General features: G+C 50.4%; 1 protein-coding gene across 8 annotated transcripts in view; it reads left to right on the top strand.

The window, feature by feature from the left end:
* The window catches only part of NEK11 (NIMA related kinase 11), a 215,160-nt gene that overhangs the window by 156,510 nt on the left and 39,496 nt on the right, over positions 1-19,154 (top strand). For 5 of the 8 annotated variants that reach the window (XM_072971127.1, XM_072971142.1, XM_072971137.1 and 2 more), the window contains 2 exons: positions 3,261-3,321; positions 18,871-18,967. In XM_072971127.1, coding sequence (XP_072827228.1) covers positions 3,261-3,321; positions 18,871-18,967 — 158 coding nt within the window. Of the gene's footprint in view, positions 1-3,260; positions 3,322-3,437; positions 3,923-18,870; positions 18,968-19,154 lie in introns of those variants that run through there. The other 3 variants (XR_012077337.1, XM_072971167.1, XM_072971155.1) reach the window with 3 other exon arrangements.

Raw genomic sequence — 19,154 nt, 5'->3', positions numbered from 1 at the left:
GCTGTTTCTGTTGCATTGACTCAACTCAGATGGTTATGGAGACTCTCCCTGCCATGGGGCGGTGCAGTGAGTAAACCTCTCAGTCTTTCACGTCTGTCACCTTCCCGCCCTAGCATGCCTGTTGGGGGACACATAGAGGCCAGTACTGCAGGTGGTAAAAGAATCTACCAAAGGCAAAGGATGAAATAGGAAAGGAGTTTATTAGGTTCACTGCTACAGGCCACAGCGGGCCACACAGACGAGGGGGGCCTGCGTGATCAGCGCGGGTGAATGTGCAGGGTCTTTTACTGGGGAAGGGGCTGTGAACACACAGGGACAGGGGAACAGATTTCTGATTGGCTGTAAACGAGGTGGGGGGCTTTGGTTCACGGGAGGAGAGCGGATTTACGTCTCAGTAAGATGGAAACGTGGGCTGACACAAGCAGGGTGGTGGAATTTATGATCCCTATAAGGAGCAGGCGTGGGCTGTGACAAGTCGGCCTGAGGCACCGTGAGGCTAGCCATTTCCCAGGGCTGTTAATTCTGCTGAGGCAAACGCCCGTCAGCAGCCAAAGAGGAGCAGGCGGACGCCTAAGGGCTGGGAGTTTGGGGCCTGCAGGGCCTCAGCAGGCACCAGTCGGCACCGCTGTCGCCCCCTTTCACTGGGTACTTCCGCTGAGCCAGACCCTGTCGTCAAGGCTTTTTATTATTCCATTTGCTTCTCATAAGAGCCCCACGTGAGGTGGAGACCATTACCCTCATCACATTACAATGAGGAAAACTGCAGCTGGGAGAGGTTAACCGCTCGACCAGGCTGCAGAGTTAAGAAGTCACCTGCTTTTTCCTCCAATCTCCCAGGAGCGATGCACTTTGATGTGGGGAGAACCCAGAGTTCATGCCATCCTTCTGTTTTCCCTCCTTGCAAATCACAGAAGCTGGAGGAGACATGCACAGATAAGATTAAGTGTTTGTCGCCTGCCAGGGTCTGTGCTGGGTGCCAGGAGGTAAAAACAGACATGTGGTCAGTGACCTTGGTTTGTTTAGTGTCTCAGTTACCTTTTGCTGTGTAACAAAACACCCCGAACTTAGTGGCTTAAAACCCTGATGTATTTATTGTTCCTCCTGATTCTGTGAGTTGCCGGGGCTGAGGGGACAGTTCTGCTCCATGTAATACTGCATGAAGTCACTCCTTTGGCTGTGTTTCGCCAAGAGCTTGGCTTGGCCTCACTCCCGTGTCTGCCAGTGCTGCTGGCTAGGGGCCAGGGGCCCTGGTTTTCCTCCTGTGGCCTCTCCTGCTCCAGGGACAACCCCAACGGACCTCTCCAGTAGAACGGCCTGGGCTTCTTATGTAGTTACTGGCTTCCAAGAGTGAAAATGGAAGCTACACGACCTCTCAGGCCCAGCTGGAGAAGGCACACAGCGCTGCTCCTGGGCACCCCGCAGCTGCAGCAAGTGCAGGCACCTCGGGTCGGGGAAGACCTCTGCATCGTGGTGGAGGGATGGCCCCGGAGCACAAGGGCAGGAGTGATTGTCATAGCCACTTTGAAAGCAGTTGACCTCACTCCCTGTTCATCTGGCTCTTTGGCCAGGAGAATAGGGTTTTAGAGTTGGAAGTCTCCTTAACCATCATCTGATTCACAGATGCAGAAACTAAGACCTGGGAAGAAGCCAAGCCACGTGGCCAGGACAAGCAGAGTCAGTGGAGGGTCTGGGCTGAGACCCAGGCTGGCCTGGCTGGTGTCACCTCTGCATCACAGTTGTGAGCCCTGCCTTTCTTCCTGCAGAGGGCGTCAGTGCAAGTTCCTCTCTGACTCAAGGCTTCCCCTTTGCTAAGTGTGGAGACCACAAGGGTGTAGGAGAAGGCAGGACCTGCTTTTCCTCTGCTGTTTCGTGCCTGGTACCTGCCTCCCTATCCTCTGGGCTGGGCGTGGGGGTCTCCCTCTGGTGCTTTGGCCTCACGAACCAGCACTGACCAGGGATCCCCTTCTGTACACTGGAAAATGAAATGAAAATGAAATGAGTTTTACCACATGCACAAAACCTGGTTGCCCAAACCCCACCAGATGTTATAAAGTGAAGTCCAACAGTTACGTAATGTTTTAGGGGCGTTTGTTACACTGCAGTGCATGTTTCCCAAATCCACGATTACTGCAACATGAAATGAACTGCTTGCTGTTAAATGGAGCAGGTGAGCCACAAGGTATTACTGCCTCCCAGAGAACCCCAAACCTGAAGATGAAAAGAGCTTCCGTTTTCCTTCCATCATTATGATGCTTTTTTGGATATTTCTAGCCTCCTGGGTAGAGGACAGATATTTATTTTGTATTTAAGAGAATATTTTGTTATCAAATACAGTTCTGGGATTCTCCCCCACCCCGACCCCCACCCCCATGGGGGTGCCGACTCTTACTGAGGGTTAAAGTAAAGAAAAGAGCATTTCCTAGGGTTACGGCCCCTTGAAGACCACACATTTCCAAAGAACGGCAGAGATGCTCTTTTGGAAAAAATGCTGACTTGATTCTGACTGTACTGAATACGGATTGAATTGAGCCCTTTCTTCATTCTAAGAGTAGCTAGCATTTTAATAGATTAAATAAGGAATATTTGTGGAAAAGAATATACATGTATAACTGCTTCACTATAACACACCAGAAACTAACACAGCATTGTAAATCAACTATACTTCAATTTAAAAAGTCACAATTAAAAAATAAAAAATAAAATGTAATCCGCCAAGAAAAAAAGTACTTTTAAAAAATTCTGTGTGTCTAGTAGCATGTAGATCACTAATTAAAAGCTGTGAAAGAAATACCTTCTTAAGTCCCCTCCCAGGGGAGGGTTAGGCTGTCTGTTCATTGGTAGACACAGAAACCTGAAAGGAAAGTATAATCTTGAAAGTATCAACTACTATTTTAATGAAAATAATGATAACATTTTTATGAGGAAAAAGCACTATTTATTATAGAAATTCATAAGCAACTTAAGCACACAAAGGGGAAGATAAAGGCCCCCCCGTAATCCCACCTTGTAGTCACACTGCTGTTCACATTTTCACGTGTGCTCTTCCCAGCAGAGACAGAGCAACAGATACATACACATGCACATGCAGACGGACGTACAGATAGAGCTGTTTTTCGTTTAAAAATGGGATCCTACTGTACAATAATTTTGCAGCTGGATTCTTTCGGGTTTCGTTCTGCCTAAGCATGGCGAGAGCGTTTTTCCATGTCGTTAAATATCCTTCTACTGTCCAAGGAAGTAAACCTCTCTCGTTCCGACAGGACAGTGACACTGAAGCCCTGGTCAGGTGTCTGGAACATGTCCTGGGCCGCTCCTCTCTCGGTGAGTAAGTCTCTTCAGATTCCGAAATCTACCTGCCGATTCTAATGGGACAGCCAAGGAGGAGAGAGCGTGGAAGGGTCTTAGAGATGTTTTAGTCCAACCTCCTCCTTTGGCAGATGACAAGGCTGAGACCAACAGAGGCTGAACGTGTGCCCGGAAACACAGAGAAGGATTGGTTGTTGTTGCTGTTACATGACCCTCCAAAGATGGATAATTAAATTCCGCAGTCCCCTGGGGTCACATGTGCCCAGCAGGGCGCAGTGACAGGGTTTCACGGGCTTCCTGGAAGAGGACTCTCGCTAGTCCTGTGGAAACATCGCACTCATTCAAGCTGAAGGTCAGTCAGTTCCTGGAGGAGATTTGGCCTAGAAAACAAAGCTGAAATTTCTTTCGCATTGTCGGGCTCCATAAATGGGATCGCTGTGCTTCAAAGATATTTCTAAGTTTCTTTCTTGTTTCAATCTGACAAGCCCCATGTTAGAAAGCCAAACGTCTAGTATGGACGGTAATTTGCCACCTGACACGGACGGGGTAGCGGAGGACCCAGCCTGCTCTCTGCGGGCTTCACTCTCTGCGGGTTGAGCCCAGATGGAGGCCCCTCTGTTCACCACTGCCCGCTGCCTCGGAAGGACTTCAGCTCCGCAGGGTTTGGTGTCCGCGGGGGCTCCTGGAACCAACCCCCACGGGTACCGCGGGACGACTGCATTCTTCTAGGTCCTGGGTGGAAAGGGGTGAGGTTTTTTTTTGTTTGTTTGACATTTGATTGTGAATTTTTATTTTAAATTTTTAAATTGTGTGTCCCAAAGCAGTCCCTTCCAAGGGCCTGGCAGGAGTAAAGGTTAAGTGTTGGGGCGTGCCGGTGCTCACTGCTGGTGTGTTAGCTTTATGCACAGTACTTAGCCTTTCTCTGGCTTAGTCCACATCTCTGTGTGAGAAGGCGCACTCATGACCCAGCTCTCTGATTTTTCCTCCCCACTATCACCCTGTGATCTGTTTAACTGCACATCAGTAACACTGAGGGGTATATTTATCCCAAGTTTGAACTGGCAGGCCAGGAGGGCTGTCCTTTGGGCAAGCACTTCTCTCTCTGGATAGTTAGACTAGCTCAGTGATTTTCAAACGGGGTTCCATGGGGAGCTCCGGGAGCTGGCGAGGGAGCAGGGGAGCCCTGAGCAGCGCAGGGACAGAAGCCCTGTCTACACCCTCATCTCTGCCTCTCCAGAGTGTCTAACACGGTGTCTGGCACAGAAGAGGCCCTTCACACGTATTTTTAAATATTTTAAAGAGAAATCAGATGTAGACTCTGCTTCTTTCCCAGCTTCAGACAAAATAGTTTCACTCTTATCTGTTTTAGAAATTAGACTTCTACGTAAGATTGTCTCTTAAAAACGATTCCACTGCAAAAAAAAAAATTAATGCTGGATTGGATAGATGATATCTAGATTCGCTTCTAGACTGCATGATTTTATAAAAATGAGCATTAGGAACAGAGGACAAAAATACACATTCATCTCTGCCTGGAGCACCACCAAAGTGACAGGAAAGGAATACAGCTGATACAAACATGCAGAAGACACAGGGAGCGGGGCGGGAGGCGGGGCGGTGAGAGCCGTGAGTGAGGCTGAGAAGCAGCAGGTGAGTGGTGAGGATTTAGGGACGAGCTGGGGAAAGTGCGGAGCCTAAGATGCTGTGGGAGGGCAGAGGCTTGGGCACCAGCGGACACCGACACCAGGGGCCTTGCTTCTGAAACACCTGTTCGGGGAGGTCCTCGCAGCGGGACCCTTACTGCAGAAGAGAATATTATTACTTTGAGGGCTCCCAGTGCTTCTCTGTCATTCCTAGAAGCCGTGAAGAAACCCCCTCGGGTGGTCTGGGGGACGAGATGGCTCAGGGAGACAGCGTCTGCTTTGTTCTAGCTACGTTTTGGGGAGATTCACCAGCTATCATAATGGTTACAGCTTATTAGTCATGGTGGTTGTTGATTTATGTCAGATCGTTAACAGGGTCCAAGGGACATTGTAAACCTAAATATGTCAGCGCCTAAGTCTTGTGCCTTAAACGTGAAGCCTCTGATGCAGCTGCGTACGCTCCGTTCTCAGTCAGCATCAGTACGTGCATCTCGGAAATCTGTTACCCTGTTGCCCACTAGGTTGTCAGTCATCTTCCACACACGTTTTCAAGAGCTTCTCCCAACCCTCAACAAGAGACGAAAGAACAGCAGATGCAAATACCCTTTCTGGTTATTTGGACCAAGAAAGCAGTAACTTTGTAGCCCTGGGATGTGCTGGCAGTGGTTCGCCCTAGACTTCGTCTACTTTGTGACAAATGGGCAGTGATCCCCCCTTCCTGTGTCCCAGGGGAGTGGAGAGGGTGGAGCGTGGAGAGACCCCGAGTTAGAAGGTGGCTTTCTGAAGTGCAGGTTCAGTGTATGTCCTCCGTGCATCAAGGTCAGGTTAAAGCCTTGGCCCAGTGGTTCTCACGCTCGAGGACCCATGAGGACGCAGGTGCACATTTCTGACAAGTCCCAAGTGACGCTGATGCTGCAGGTCCAGGCCCTCTGGGACAGCCGCTCACCGCGCACACCCACCCAGCACAGAGCTCATGCTTTACTAAAGTATAAAATAACATTCTCTTTCCTACAGTGAGAGACAACTTGCCTGTGAGCTAAAATGCACATAGCCTCTTATAGCCTCTTTTCTGTCTTTTTGTGGTGATGTCAGTGTGTGTAGGGCCACCTGGCCCTGTCCTGAGCTTCCCTGGAACCAGCATTGTATTTCTGCCTCACACTCAGCCTCTGTACTGGACATTTAGGTGGGTTCCGGAGCCTCATGAAGACTCAGATGTGGGGATCTGTTTGGAACATTGTCCCAGCCACCGGGTGGTCCTGGACAAACCAGTGCAAAGCTTTGTAACAATAGCAGAGAGCACCCCCGGGTGCTTCCTTTGCACATGGGGGACACATCACTCCAAGTGGAGGCGCCTCCTTTTATGAAGCCCGAGATCCCCCCCAAATTTCCCAGTCTTGAATAGATGCTGAGGGACCCTAGGAAGAATTAATAGAGGAAAGGAGAACAAAATTTAAGGGAGCAGGAAAGGCCAGAAATGAGGGCTGGGGGCCAGCTCAGAGGTCGACAGTGGCCATTTCCCCAGGGCAGGTGCTTCAGAACCTGAAACATTCATGGTTGACACGTGCAGCCTTTCTCTCCACTCCATTTTTCCCGATACACATTCACAAGCACATCTGGTGAGCCAGTGTCACAGCGGTAAAGAAAACAGGGTCCACTCCTGCCCAGCTCCCGGGTTAGTGCGGGAGGCAAATGATGCAGGTACAGTGGGGAGGACCACATGGCCTGGGAACATGGTCAGTGGAGGAGAAGGGCTGTGCTCTCCTGGGGCCCTGGGGCAGGACGAGACCTTATTCTCAGTTAAGCTCTCAGACTCTAACACGTAGCCAGGCACACAGTAATTTCCAGCAGTCGTTGGATGAATGAAAGGAAAGAGATGCAGCGCTGCCCAGTGGTCGAGGAGAGGATGGGGCAGTGTGGCAGTGCACAGGTGGGCACTGCCTGGGCGTCTCCATGGGCCTATCAGGCGGTCAGTGCTGTGGGATGTGCAGGGTGCACGAGAGTCGGCACGTCTGGACTCACAGGCCACGGCCGTGGAGGGCCTTGGCGCCGGGCTAAGGGGCTTGACATTATCCTGTGGCCCAGGGATTCCACTGGTTTTTAAGCATGATCAGAAAAGATCTCCTTTACCAAACAATGAGGAGGGCTCTTAGGGAGAAGTGACTTGAGATGGGGAACCGGTTACAGGCTCTCATTACACAGGCAACAGATGGTGTTGCTATAGTAACTGTTGAGGCCCCTCGCTACCCAGAAGATGACCTCTGTTTTCCCTTACATGGGACTTAGAAAGGAAAACTCTGTCTCTGTTTCTTAGGAAACGGATTATGAACCAGGGCAACGTAAGAAGTATAGCACTTTTTAATGTTTGGGAAATTAGCTGTACTTCTAGAGGGCCGTCATCTGCAGACCGATGCTGTATTTACAACAAGGCTTGCTCCGTAGATCCAAGCTGGGGGTTATCACAGGAGTCATTAGAATACAAGAGATGCTTCAGAACCTCTCTGCCCACTAGGGCCCCTTAGCGTGCTGGCACGTTTCATCTGTTTGGCTTTTTGACAATCGTTTCCATTCAGTTCTTCCACTGAGCCTTGGTAATTACTGTTCAATCCCCACTAAACAATGGGATTGCTTTAGACCAGAGAGGATGTCGGGGCTTCTGAATCCCTTCGAAACCTCCTTTGCTTAAGCGCTTCAAACCCTGAGCCGTTCAGTGCGGGGATGACTGACAGCCACTTAACCTTGCACTGCTGTGCCTTCCACCTTGACAGAAAAGAATTTCTCCTAATCATTGCAGCGACTTCCACAGAGTGTTTTATCTTTGGTTACTGACACGTAGAAACCACTGTATTTGGAGGAGAGGAGGGACATTGTGGATCCAAAAGCATTGGGATCATTTTGATGTGAATGCACAAAAGCTCTTTGCCACTATCCCTTCTGTTTATGTCTTACAGAAATTTAATAAGTTCCTTAACACTTGAAAGGATGCCGTAAATTCAGAATTGGTGGCAGTGCACAGAGAACCTGCTGTGTGTCTGCTACCGGCCACGAGTGTGGTGATGGGAAGGCAGTGGGGCAGAGGCTTGGTCACGTACATAGATTCCTAAAACAGTATTACTGATCGTTCTTAGCAGTATACTCCTAGCAAGGAACGTTCAGTGTGTTCCCATTACCTAGAAGAAAGTTCCAGGCATGAAGTTGAGCCTGCTAAGGGAGAAAGTCCACAACCACACATTCCTCTATCACACGTCGTGATCTCATCCAGGTTGATAGACTTTGTCGAGGAAGGTGCTGGAGCACGGCGACGTGTTAGGTCTGGGTCCTGCTGTTAAAGGCCTGTGACTTCAGAGCAGGACCAGGACAAGGGCCTAAATAACTGAACAGAAGGAGAGAAGGGTTCAGAGAGTGCAGAGGTCGCTTTTAGCTGGGGGATGGACGTCATCAAGGGCCAGGAGAAGGCAGCATGTGACACAGTCCTTAGTACCAGGGGAGCTCTGGCATGAGAGGCGGGGGCCCTGCAGGGGCAGGATGGGCGGAAGCACAGAGACAGGAGCCGGGGCCGGAGCAGGCGGGCTGGTGGGGTGGTGGGCGCTTCCACTGGTGAGTGCTTCCACGTGACTTGTCTTGGTAGCTTCCTGTTATTTTTCCTAAACAAATGAAGTATTTTCCTGATAAAGAGCGTTCACTGGGCTCTTTAGTATCCTTTTTGTGTGGGGAGAAAGAGGCACATTCGATTTAATGTTCAATGGATTAAACTGAATTATTAGAAAGATATTACCACCTCCTTTTCCTTCATATGTGTAGCAGATTTTTTCCAGTCTATTTTATGTCATTAATTTTGTTTATTGTTTCTTTGGGATTTTTGGAGGGGGAAATTTCTTACTTTTTTTATGTAGGCAAATGTGACAACTTTAATAGACTCTAGATTTTCTGTTTGTTTGTTTTTTTAAGAGTGTTTTATATATAGCCTCCTTAGTTTTCTTCTAGACTTTTTGTCTTATTTTTCACAATTGAGGTGTTTACACCAGCAAAATTTATTCTTTTCCACTTAATTTAAATTCTTTTGCTCCATATTATGACTCCTGAATATTACTTGTTTATGACTCCTCCTTCAGCCTGCTGAGCTAGCCTCTGAATCCTCGGTCAGTGCCAGAGTGTTCGCATTCCACTGCCTTTATGCAATGCTTTAATGTCCGATCAGACAAATGTCTTCAAATTTTCTTATTTTTTCAAATATTCTCCTCTTCTGACATGCACTTCCCCACATGACTTTTAGGATTCTTCATCCATTCCCAAAGGACACGCCCTTCTTCCTATTACTTAAGTCTTTATGAGATCTTAGTAACACAGCATTTATACAGGCACCTTGCGCCAACACGACAACGATCTCACACCTGGTCAGTGCAGAAACATTGTTCCACGTTTGTTCCACGTTCTGACCCCTGCAGGAGCTTGGGGCCTAAACTGTGGCTGCACTGCCCAGAGCCTGCTCCGCGACGTGCAGGCTGAGAACAGCTGTGGTCCCTCTACCCCTCGTGGTTGCTGTGGGGCCCGAGGCCAGGGGTGGCTCGGCTGGGGGTGCCAGCCCAGGTTCTCCGGGAAGGTGGCAGTCAGCTGTCACTAAGACCGAGGTCATCGGAGATCTGGATGGGCGCTGGAGGATGCCTTTCCCGGCGACTCGCTCGCTCACACAGCAGCAGGTTGGCAGGGGCCTCGGTTCCCCTGCACACCAGCTCCTTACGGGCTGCCAGAGCATCCCCGAGGCCACTATTGATGGGTGTGGGGGACCCGGTGGCCCTAACCCTAACCCCTAACCCTAACGCTGATATACTTGAGGGTCTTCGTCAGTTCTGAAGCCAGTCCAGTCTGTTGTTACAGAAAAGCAGGTTTTGTTTCTAAAGCTAAGCTTCTCCGTGCCGGCAGCCCAGAGTAATTAAACTCCCAAACTCTGGCTACTGTCTCTCTCAGGTAAGCACAACTGAAAATGTTAGGGGCCGGCCTCCACAGGCCGCTTACCCTCTGTGCACATTTGATGGAGGCAGTCAGCCCTAAAATAGACACACCCTCTTTTTTTTTTTTTTTAATTGGTAGGTGCTATTCTTAGAGGAGCTTCTGGTGTACACAAAAGGAAATGAACACTTGCAAACCCCTGAACTCCTGTTGTTTTTCATCTTGCATGAAATTTGGTTGCATATTTGCTGTGTGAAATAATAACCATGTAATAAAAATAGAAAGTTTATTTATTTCCTATCTTCTGGTATTTATCATCTCCCCTATGAGTAGCAGTTTTCCTTTTCCAAGCTGACCCACTTTTCTTTTTCCAACTATTTAATTTTGATAACGGCAGTGGGTGCGTCTTCTCTACTGAGAAGCTGCCCTGTGCAGAGCAGTGGGGTGGGTGCCCTGGGCACAGGGAAGGCCACGAGAACGCACCTGGGGCCTTTCCCAGCAACCACACACCTTTATGTAGATCATTGCAGTGAAGCTTCACTATAGCCCCAAAAGGCAGGGTTTTGGTCCAGGTGAGGAAACTGAATCACGGAAGTTTTGTAACTGACGGAACATAGCAGAGTCAGAACCCACAGCCTGTCCTCTGAGGCAGCTGGCGCCCTTGTCCTGCTGCACGTACCTGGAGGTGGTTCTCCGGGACCATCTTCTTCCCTATCCTCCTGCCTGCTTCCTCCCGCCTCCTCCTGGGGTGTGGCTGGGACCCAGCCTCAGGGAGGGTGGGCAACTACTTCCTTAGGTGAAGGCTTCTGCCCTGTTCTTACGGAAACAGCTCTTCAAAAGAGCTGGGAGTGGAGTTGGTGGGGTGGAGCGGGGCGGTGGGGGCAGGGCCGGGCAGGGCCGGGGGCAGGGGGGCAGATAGGAATTACACTGTCATTTTTACCATCACTCTTACCACATACTCAGCTTGTTAAAGGCTCTCAGACAACACCCCCCACCCCTCCCACCGGTACTCATGTGGTCAGGGCTTGGGTTCTTTGAGAAGCTGCCCTGGACAGGGAGCTGCGTGGGCAAGACACTTATTCGGGAGAGCCCTTAGTGTTGGCCCCTGTGGCCAGGAGGGAAGGGGGCAGGATGGGGCAGAGGGCCTGACGAGCCTCACCCGACCCCGTGGGGGGTCTGGACTCCTCGGGACTGTTTGCCATGGCCACAGTGACCAGGCTTTCTCCCTCGGTCGTGATTGCTCACCAAGTGGGGCCACACGGGAGGCAGCTATGCAGGGACCACAGCTGGAGGCTGCCTGTGACCAGCACTCCCGGCAGCTGGGCAGCAAGTCCTGCCTGGCAGGGAGATCGGGTGGTGTGGCTCCGCCTCTGGGTGCTGGGGTAACACTGTGAAGACAGAGACCAGCCTGCTTTGTAGATTCTTAGCCAGTTTTATGGGCACCCTGAGGTCCAGAGTCATCACCGGAGAAGCTCAAGGAAGAATCCTCCCAAAGATGTGGGTCAGCTCAGCCTCAGTCAGTGGGACAGCTCTCGCCCCCCTCCTGGGTTTCATGGCTGGCCTTGTAACCGGGGCCCCGGGGAGCATCCTCTGGAGGGGCGGAGAAGCGACCAGCATGTGTCCTGTTCGCCCCAAACCTCCGCCTTCAGAGGAGGAGTTTTGTCTGCCTATCTCCTGCATTTTCACAGCCAGCCCGTGACGATCCTTGTGTGGACGTGGCACTTCCGTGGGGGATCAGAAAGAGCACTCATCCGGGAGTCAGGACACCACAGTCCTCGTGCTGTCTGTGCCCTTCCCTTTTGGCTTGGTGACGCGGGCCACACCAGGCAGCCCCTTGTGGCCTCGGTCTCCCTACCCCTAGGCCGAGGGACTCTGGCAGAAGGGGTCTGTGGGCCAGCTTACAATGCTGATGGTTCTGCACCATCGAGAGCAGGGGCGGTAAACCACGGCTCACAGGCCAAGTCTGGCCCACTGCCAGTTTTCGTAAATACAGTTTTTACTGGAACGCAGTCCTGCTCATTCATCTACCGACTGCCAGCGGCTGTTGTCAGTTGAATTGTTGCCAGCAGAGATTCTTTGGCCTGCAAAGTCTGAAATGTTTACTAGTCGACCCTCTACAGAAAAAGTTTGCCAACTCCTGTGCAAATCTTTGATCGTGTGCCACCCTAACGGCTAGAGGGAGAGAGAAGTGGGGCGCTGGAGATGTGCCTTTGCAGTGATTTGGGCAAAGAGGACGCCTGTCAGGGAGCTGATTCCCGAGTATTCTGCAGGAAATGGAGGGAAAGCGGAGGGTGCACAGTGGAGACCGCGCACCAGGGACAGTGTCCGCAGGGACTCCTGGCTCAGCAGCGTCCAGGAGCTGAGGGGACATCTCTGCCAGAGTACCCATCCCGCAGGGCCTGCGCCAGCACCTTCTTCCCCACACGGCGGGAGGTTTAGCAGGGAGGGTGTTTGCCCAGCAGCTGAAAAGAGTGAAGGGAAATTTTGGGAGACGTGAGAGAAGAATCTCTCTCTGCTGCTGAAATGTCAGGCTCATGGAGCTGCCGCTCCGTCAGGGCGAAAGGCCTGCTGGCCGGGACCACGGAAGCAGACCGGATCCTGGCCGTATCGCTGCGAGGAGCGTAAGGATCCGTGTGTAACGTCTCTTCACATCCTGTTGTTTCCATCTCGTTGTCAAAACACTCCCGTGGGGAGCTAGCGACTGTTAGCGCCTCAGCAGCCTGTTCTTCACAGGCGGGAGGGACTTCGGGAAGATTGCGCCGGGTGTCCGGCGATGCCCGGAACGTTTATTGTTGCTCTTCGTCTTCATTAGGACAAGTGCTACCTTCTCAAGTAGGCAGATATGTAACATACCAGACCCTAGAGTGTTTGAATTGGAGAAGACACTGAGGTATAAAATGAGGAACTCGGCCTAGGGAGGTGTCCTGAGGGCCCCGCAGCGGATCAGAGGAGAGCCAGCACGATAATGCAGGTCCCCGGCCTCGAAGGCTGGAGCCTTCCCACAGACCGCCATGACACCCCTCTGTGGTCCGCGTACCTGTGTGTGTGTGTGTCCTCAGCAGTCCTGGGGATCAGCCCCGCAGACGTCCTCCCTTCCCCGGCTGAGTGCAAGCCCTCCACAGGTGAAGGAGCGCAGCTACTGTTCATATGACCTCGGATTTTTAATTTTTTTTCTGATATCTAAAATATTTACTTAAATAATAACTCTTTTTTTTAACATATTTTTAAAATTTTGTTTTTTACTGAAGTGCAGTTGATTTACAACATTGGCTCCAGGTGTGCAGCAAAGTGATTCAGTTATACATACACATACTTCTTTTTTCAGATTCTTTTCCATTATATGTTATTACAAGAAATTGAATATAGCTCCCTGTGCTAGACAGTAGGACCTTGTTTATCTATTTTATATATAGTAGTGTGTATCTATTCATCCCAAACTCCTAATCTGTCCCTTACCTCCCTTTCCCCTTTTGGTAACCATAGTTTGTTTTCTATGTCTGTGAGTCTGTTTTTGGTTTGTAAATAAGATTTGTATTTTTTTTTCAGATTCTACATGTAAGTGATATCATATGTGATTTTTCTTTCTCTGAATTACTTCACTTAATGTAATAATTTCTAAGTCTACCATGTTGCTGCAAATGGCATTATTTCATTCTTTTTTCTGGCTGGGTAGTATTCCATTGTGTATATATACCACATTTTCTTTATCCAGATATGACCTTTGATTTTAATATCCACCTATTGGACATCTAAAAATACATGCTTTACCTTAAGAAACTTGAAAACTTAAGCAACTTAAACCCAAAGCAAGCGTAAGGGAGAAAATAATAAAGACTGGAGTGGAAATAAATGAAATAAAGAATAGAAAAACAATACAGGACATCAGTGAGACCAAAAATTGCTCCTTTGAAAAGACTTTTAAAAGTTGATTAGTTATACTGATCAAGAAAATAGGAAAGAAGATTAAGAAATCAGGGTTGAAAGGGGAGACATTGCTACCAACCTTGAAAGCATTATAAGGGTTTACCATGAACAGAGGTATGCCAACAAATTAGATAATTTAGATGAAAGAACAAATTTGTATAAAGATGAAGCTGACTCAAGAAGAAAAAGAAAATCTGAAGAGGCCTATATAACAAGTCGGGCAAATTAGTCATTTAAAAGCTTTCAACAAAGAAAAGACCAGGCCCATATTGCTTCACGGTGAATTCCACCGAGCAGTCAAAGAAGAATTAACACCAATTCTTCACATACTCTTCCAAAAACCAGAATACGAGAGAACATTTCCTAACTCATTCTGTGAAGTCATTCTTTGATAATAAAACCAAAGACATCACAAGAAAAAAAAATAATAAATTATGGACCAATATTCATTATGGATACATGTGCAAAAATCATCAAGGAAATACTAGTACGCCAAACATAGCAATATTTACAAAAGGATTATACACAATGACCAAGTGAGATTTATCCCAGAAATGCAAGGGTAGTTTTACTTCAGAAAAGCAGTTACTGTAATAGACCATATTCATAGACTAAAGGACAGAAACTATACAATCATCCCAATAGATGCAAAAAAGCATAAGGCAAAACCCAACACCGTTTCTTGATAAAAAAAAAAAAAAACTGAAAAAAACTAGGAATACAAAGGACCTTCCTAAACCTCACCAAGGGGCTCTGTGAAAATACCGCCGGCAGCGTCACTCAGAACAGTCGTTTTGTCCTTCCGTTCATCTGTCGTTGGGGAAGCAACCCAAATGTCCATCAGCAGACGAATGGGTAAACCAAAAGTGACATATACGCACAATGGAATAGCATTCATTCATAAAAGGACATGCTGACACGTGCCACAACATGCGTGAGCTTGGACGCTCAGTGAAATAAGCCAGCCCCCAAATACCATCTGATGCCACGTGTATGAATTACCTAAAACAGTAAAAGGGTACTAGACGTCACGGGGCGGGGAGGGGGGGGCAACAGGGAGTTACTGCATGATACTTACAGAGTTCCTGCTCGGGGTGGTGAGAAAGTTCTGGGCACAGATAGTGGTAATAGTTGCCCATCATGAATGTACTAACGCCACTGAGTTGTACACTTAAAAATGGATTAAAAAGTTCAGGAAAAAAGGTGAACAGGACATAGCCTCTGTGGTCAGCAGTTGCTAACTAGTTGAAAAGGGTGGAGGCGCGGAGAGGGAGTACCAGAAGGCCCGGCGGGTAGCACCTTGGCCGGGACCCCTCACGGAGGTCGTCGTGGGGCAGGTGTTCGCTCTGGGACGTCTGAGCCAGGGCGGCCAGCACCGAGCCCAGGTTCAGTGCCAGCTGCGTTAGGTCCAGTCATGCAAACTGCCTCGGACCTTTCCTTCCCCACTGGAATGGACCTGCTTCCAGGACTCTGAGGTGAGGTGATGCTGGTAAGAGGCTTAGCGCAGGGCCTGGCTCTTATTTACCAAACACGGTTTAGCCGTTACTGTGGTTGCTGTCGCCAGTGATGAACGGGGGTGAATGTGTGCAAAACTAAGTTTCACAAAGGTGACGGACCTCAGACCTGAAATAGAAGTCGCAGCCCTGGGCCGGGAAGGTGGGAGGGGCCGGGATGGAAGGTGGGGGGACAGTTGACAGACAGGATGGAGGCAGGGGCAGAACGGAGGGAGCAGAATTTAGGGGGATGGACGCGGGGTGAGCGACACGGCCGAGAAGAGTGTGCTGCTGCTTTCAGAGGAAACAACAGAACCTCCAAGTGTGACATCCGTTTCCGGTTGTCTCCAGGGCGCCTGTTCTGCGTGCAAACGGCATGATGGAGAGGGAGGGCAAATGCACAGATTGTTCCTCAAGACTTTGTCAGTCACCGCCTCCGTTTCGAAAGGCCTGGTCCTCAGTTCTGACAGTGATGTGGGGGTGGAGCTGTAACAGGTGGCCCCTCCTCCGCTCAGGCCACTGGATGGCAGTCACCCTGCCTGTGTTTTAAAGGGGCACAGTCCCTCCTCAGGACCACACAGCCCAGGCAGCGGGTGCGTGGGGGCAGGACGTGGCTGCGGGTGACCCTCTGCTCCCTCTGACATACCGCAGGGCTGTCCACAGAGGGGCCGCGTGTCTCAGGACTTCCCAGGAGCAGGACAGAGTGGTCAGACGTTTTCTAAAACCTGCCCCCGCCGTGCACATGTCCACCACCGTGGGTGCCAGTGGGAACTGGAGGGTGAGGAGTGTGTCGGACCCAGGCTCCCAGTCAGGGTCCGCCGTTCTTCAGAAAGGTTCTGGAGGGGGCAGACTGAGAGCCAAAGGTCCAAGGTCAGGAGGGACGGACCTGGTGGCTGGGAGAGCCTGGGAGGAGACGGTATGGAGCTCCCTCCTGGAAGCCCTCAGTGTGCCTGGCCTGGGGCGGGTGTCTCTCACGTGCCTACTATTCCCAGTGCCTGCAAATGCTGTTGAAATTAGTAAAGAGAACGTTAACATCAAAAAATCGACATAGAGCTGGAGGATTCGTCGATTTTCTAAGACATCTGAGATGGGAGAACGTTGGCACCAGTGCCCCAGGGGCCAGGCCTGCCGTGCAGCCTCCCAGGGCCCCGGGCTCAGGGGAGCCGGCTCTGGGGGTTTAATAGAATTCCTTATAATTTGCATCTGTGTTTTGTGAGTGACATCTGAGGGGACAGTGGACCACATGGCAGGGGCTAGAAGCCTGGCTCAGCCGCCTCCCTGCTGTCCTCGGACCACCACCCACTCCCCAACACCCCCACACACACCGCTGCCGCCTCTCCTCCCAGCGGGGGCCTGGCCATGACTCCTGCAGGCTGAGGCCCTGGGAGGGTCTCCAGTCTCCTCCAGAGTATCTAGCCCAGTCCCAAGGGAGGATGACATGGAAAAACACCCAACAAGAAACACGGGGACAGGCCCCGAGAGATGCAGAAAAACAAACCAGCTCTTCTCTTGCTTTTGAACGAGGGGTCCTGTGTCATCACTTAGCACTGGACCCGAGTCAGAGCTGGCCTGCACATTTCTGTGTCACCTGGGAGCGGAGGAGAAATGCAGACTCCAGGCCAGCCCATACCCACTAGTCAGAGGCTGCATTTTGCCAGGATCCCTGGCTGGATGGTGTCACAGTAGAGTTTGAGAAGCAGTGAGGATGCAGGGACCCTCTGGATGAAGGCTGTGACTCTAGCCCAGGTGGTATTAATCGTGGTGGCTGAGTGTGTTACCTTTTTCTTTGACACAAGCAACCTCTATTCGTGTTGGAAGGTGGGCGGCAGGGAGAAGGCCGGTCAGTAAGAAACACTGGAAGAGGAATCACTCTGAGCATCGCAATTTGCCAGCCCTGTTGCTGGAAACTCTGTGCCCCATCCTCTGCCCTGGGCTGAGGCTTAGCGTCTTGCCAGCGATGCTGAGAGCCTTGCTGAGGGGAATCGTAGGCGGATTAAAATAAACTGCAGCTCAGGAGAAATTGTTCTGACCTTTATTTGCAGAAGCCCTCAGGGTGGCCAGCTCTCTCTGGGAGAGATGGGGAAGCAGTGCCTTCCTTTCATTCTTAGCAGAGCTGATTTTCCAGCTTGCATGTTGCTTGGCATCATGTGGTTGTTGCTTTAGTTCTTTTCAGGTTCTAGGAAAGATGTTTATAAAAAGCAGCCGACACGAATCTGAAATGAACCTCAGAGGCGGGAGGATGCTGACATGGAGCCACCGGCTGGTGACAGCGAGGCTGAGGGTGTGTGACCTCCCACCAGAGGGGTGACCTCCCGAGTGAGAGCAAGGGGGCTGTCGGGCCCTAGCCCCTACCGGGGTCTGCATGTGGGGCAGGACTGGGAGGAGTATGCCATTTACGTAGCTCAGTGTCACATGCCCTTTACAAAGTTCATATCAGTGACTCTGCGTCTAGGGATGGAGCCTGGGGACAGACCAGAGAGCGTGACAAAGAGGACAGTATTCGTCGCGATGGTGTCTGTAGGAACCAAAAGTTCAAAGGGAATGCGTGCCCCCAAGGGGTGTACACAGGAAGGGCTGGTCTAAGAAATAAGGGAATTTGCATTTCACCTTTTTAATTTAAAAATATAGGGAAAAGGCTGTACTGAGATGTAAAATGGGGTTGGCCATCACTTCCTCATGTGGTGCTGAAATCAGACGGTCACGTGTTACATGAGATGCTGGGCAAAGCAGGAGTTCATGGCGTGGGCACCTCCCCTGACTGAGCAGCTCCGTGGGCATCATTTGTAAACAGATCTCAGGGCTCTGAGCCTTTTCCTGACAGGATGATGCACCGTGTGGGGGTCTGAGGATGAAGGCACAGGGGGACGCCGCCCCTCCCACAGCCCACATGCAAACCCAGCTTCAACGACCCACCCCTCCCCCAGGGGCGTATTGCTTTCCCATCAGCTCCGGTGTGTTCATGAGAGCCTCCAGGGTATTGTGGTAAAAATTATGATGCTCTCAGCAGATTTCATCACCCTGCAGCTTTCATTAATGGCTCTTTACCTCCTGACCCCAGCCTTGGCCTTCAGCTCTGTTCTGCTAAAGTTCAAGGCTGCATATTACCCCCTGGTCAGCATCTAGCTTCCCACTGCAAAAAAGCTAGTGCTCAGGTGTGAGGTCAAGATAAAGGGGAAGCTAAGCATATTAGAAGAAAACCCCTCGGTCATCTAAGCAATCGCCACCCCTGCTGAAAGACCCTGACCGGAGCTCTCTGAGAGGGCTTGCTTTCCCCCTGAGTGGAAAAAGCCCGTCTTGTCACTAGTGGTGTTTGTTTAAATCATCCTTTTTGAGAGAGGCTTTGTCCTGAAATTCCTCACGCAAATTAAAGCCGTAAATAATCTTGTCATTTGGAATAAATCTCTTTAATAAGCATGTCATAATTGAATTTATCTCGAATTACTGTGGCATTACCTTGTAGCAAAGGTGGCTCGCTTCTGCTTTCCGATTGCCCTTGAATGTCGCCTTGACGTTGCTGGAGTGCTGATGGCCTCAGTTAAGGGCTGTGCATTGATTTTCAGACACAAGGACCGTCGCCAGCTCAGCTCCAGACCTACCCACAGGACCAACAATTTTCAACAGCGCGGTGGCCAGGACCAAGACGGAACGCATGCGGGAGTGAGTAGCCCAGGGCCTGACCGCGGGAGAGTGCTTCGTGAGAGGGTGCAGGCAGAGGGTGATCAGTCATGTGATGCCATCCTTTGGTCCCCATGAAAATTGCATTTCTGCTTTCCTAGAAGCAGCAGGGAGTGGGGTGGACACAGCCCCAGTGGAGAGGCCTGAATCCCTGTGATCTGAAGGTGTT

This window comes from Vicugna pacos, chromosome 1 (assembly GCF_048564905.1).
Source record: "Vicugna pacos chromosome 1, VicPac4, whole genome shotgun sequence".
Lineage (NCBI taxonomy): Eukaryota > Metazoa > Chordata > Mammalia > Artiodactyla > Camelidae > Vicugna > Vicugna pacos.
The sequence above is the reverse complement of the archived record's forward strand: the minus strand, read 5'-3'. Positions and strand labels throughout refer to the sequence as shown.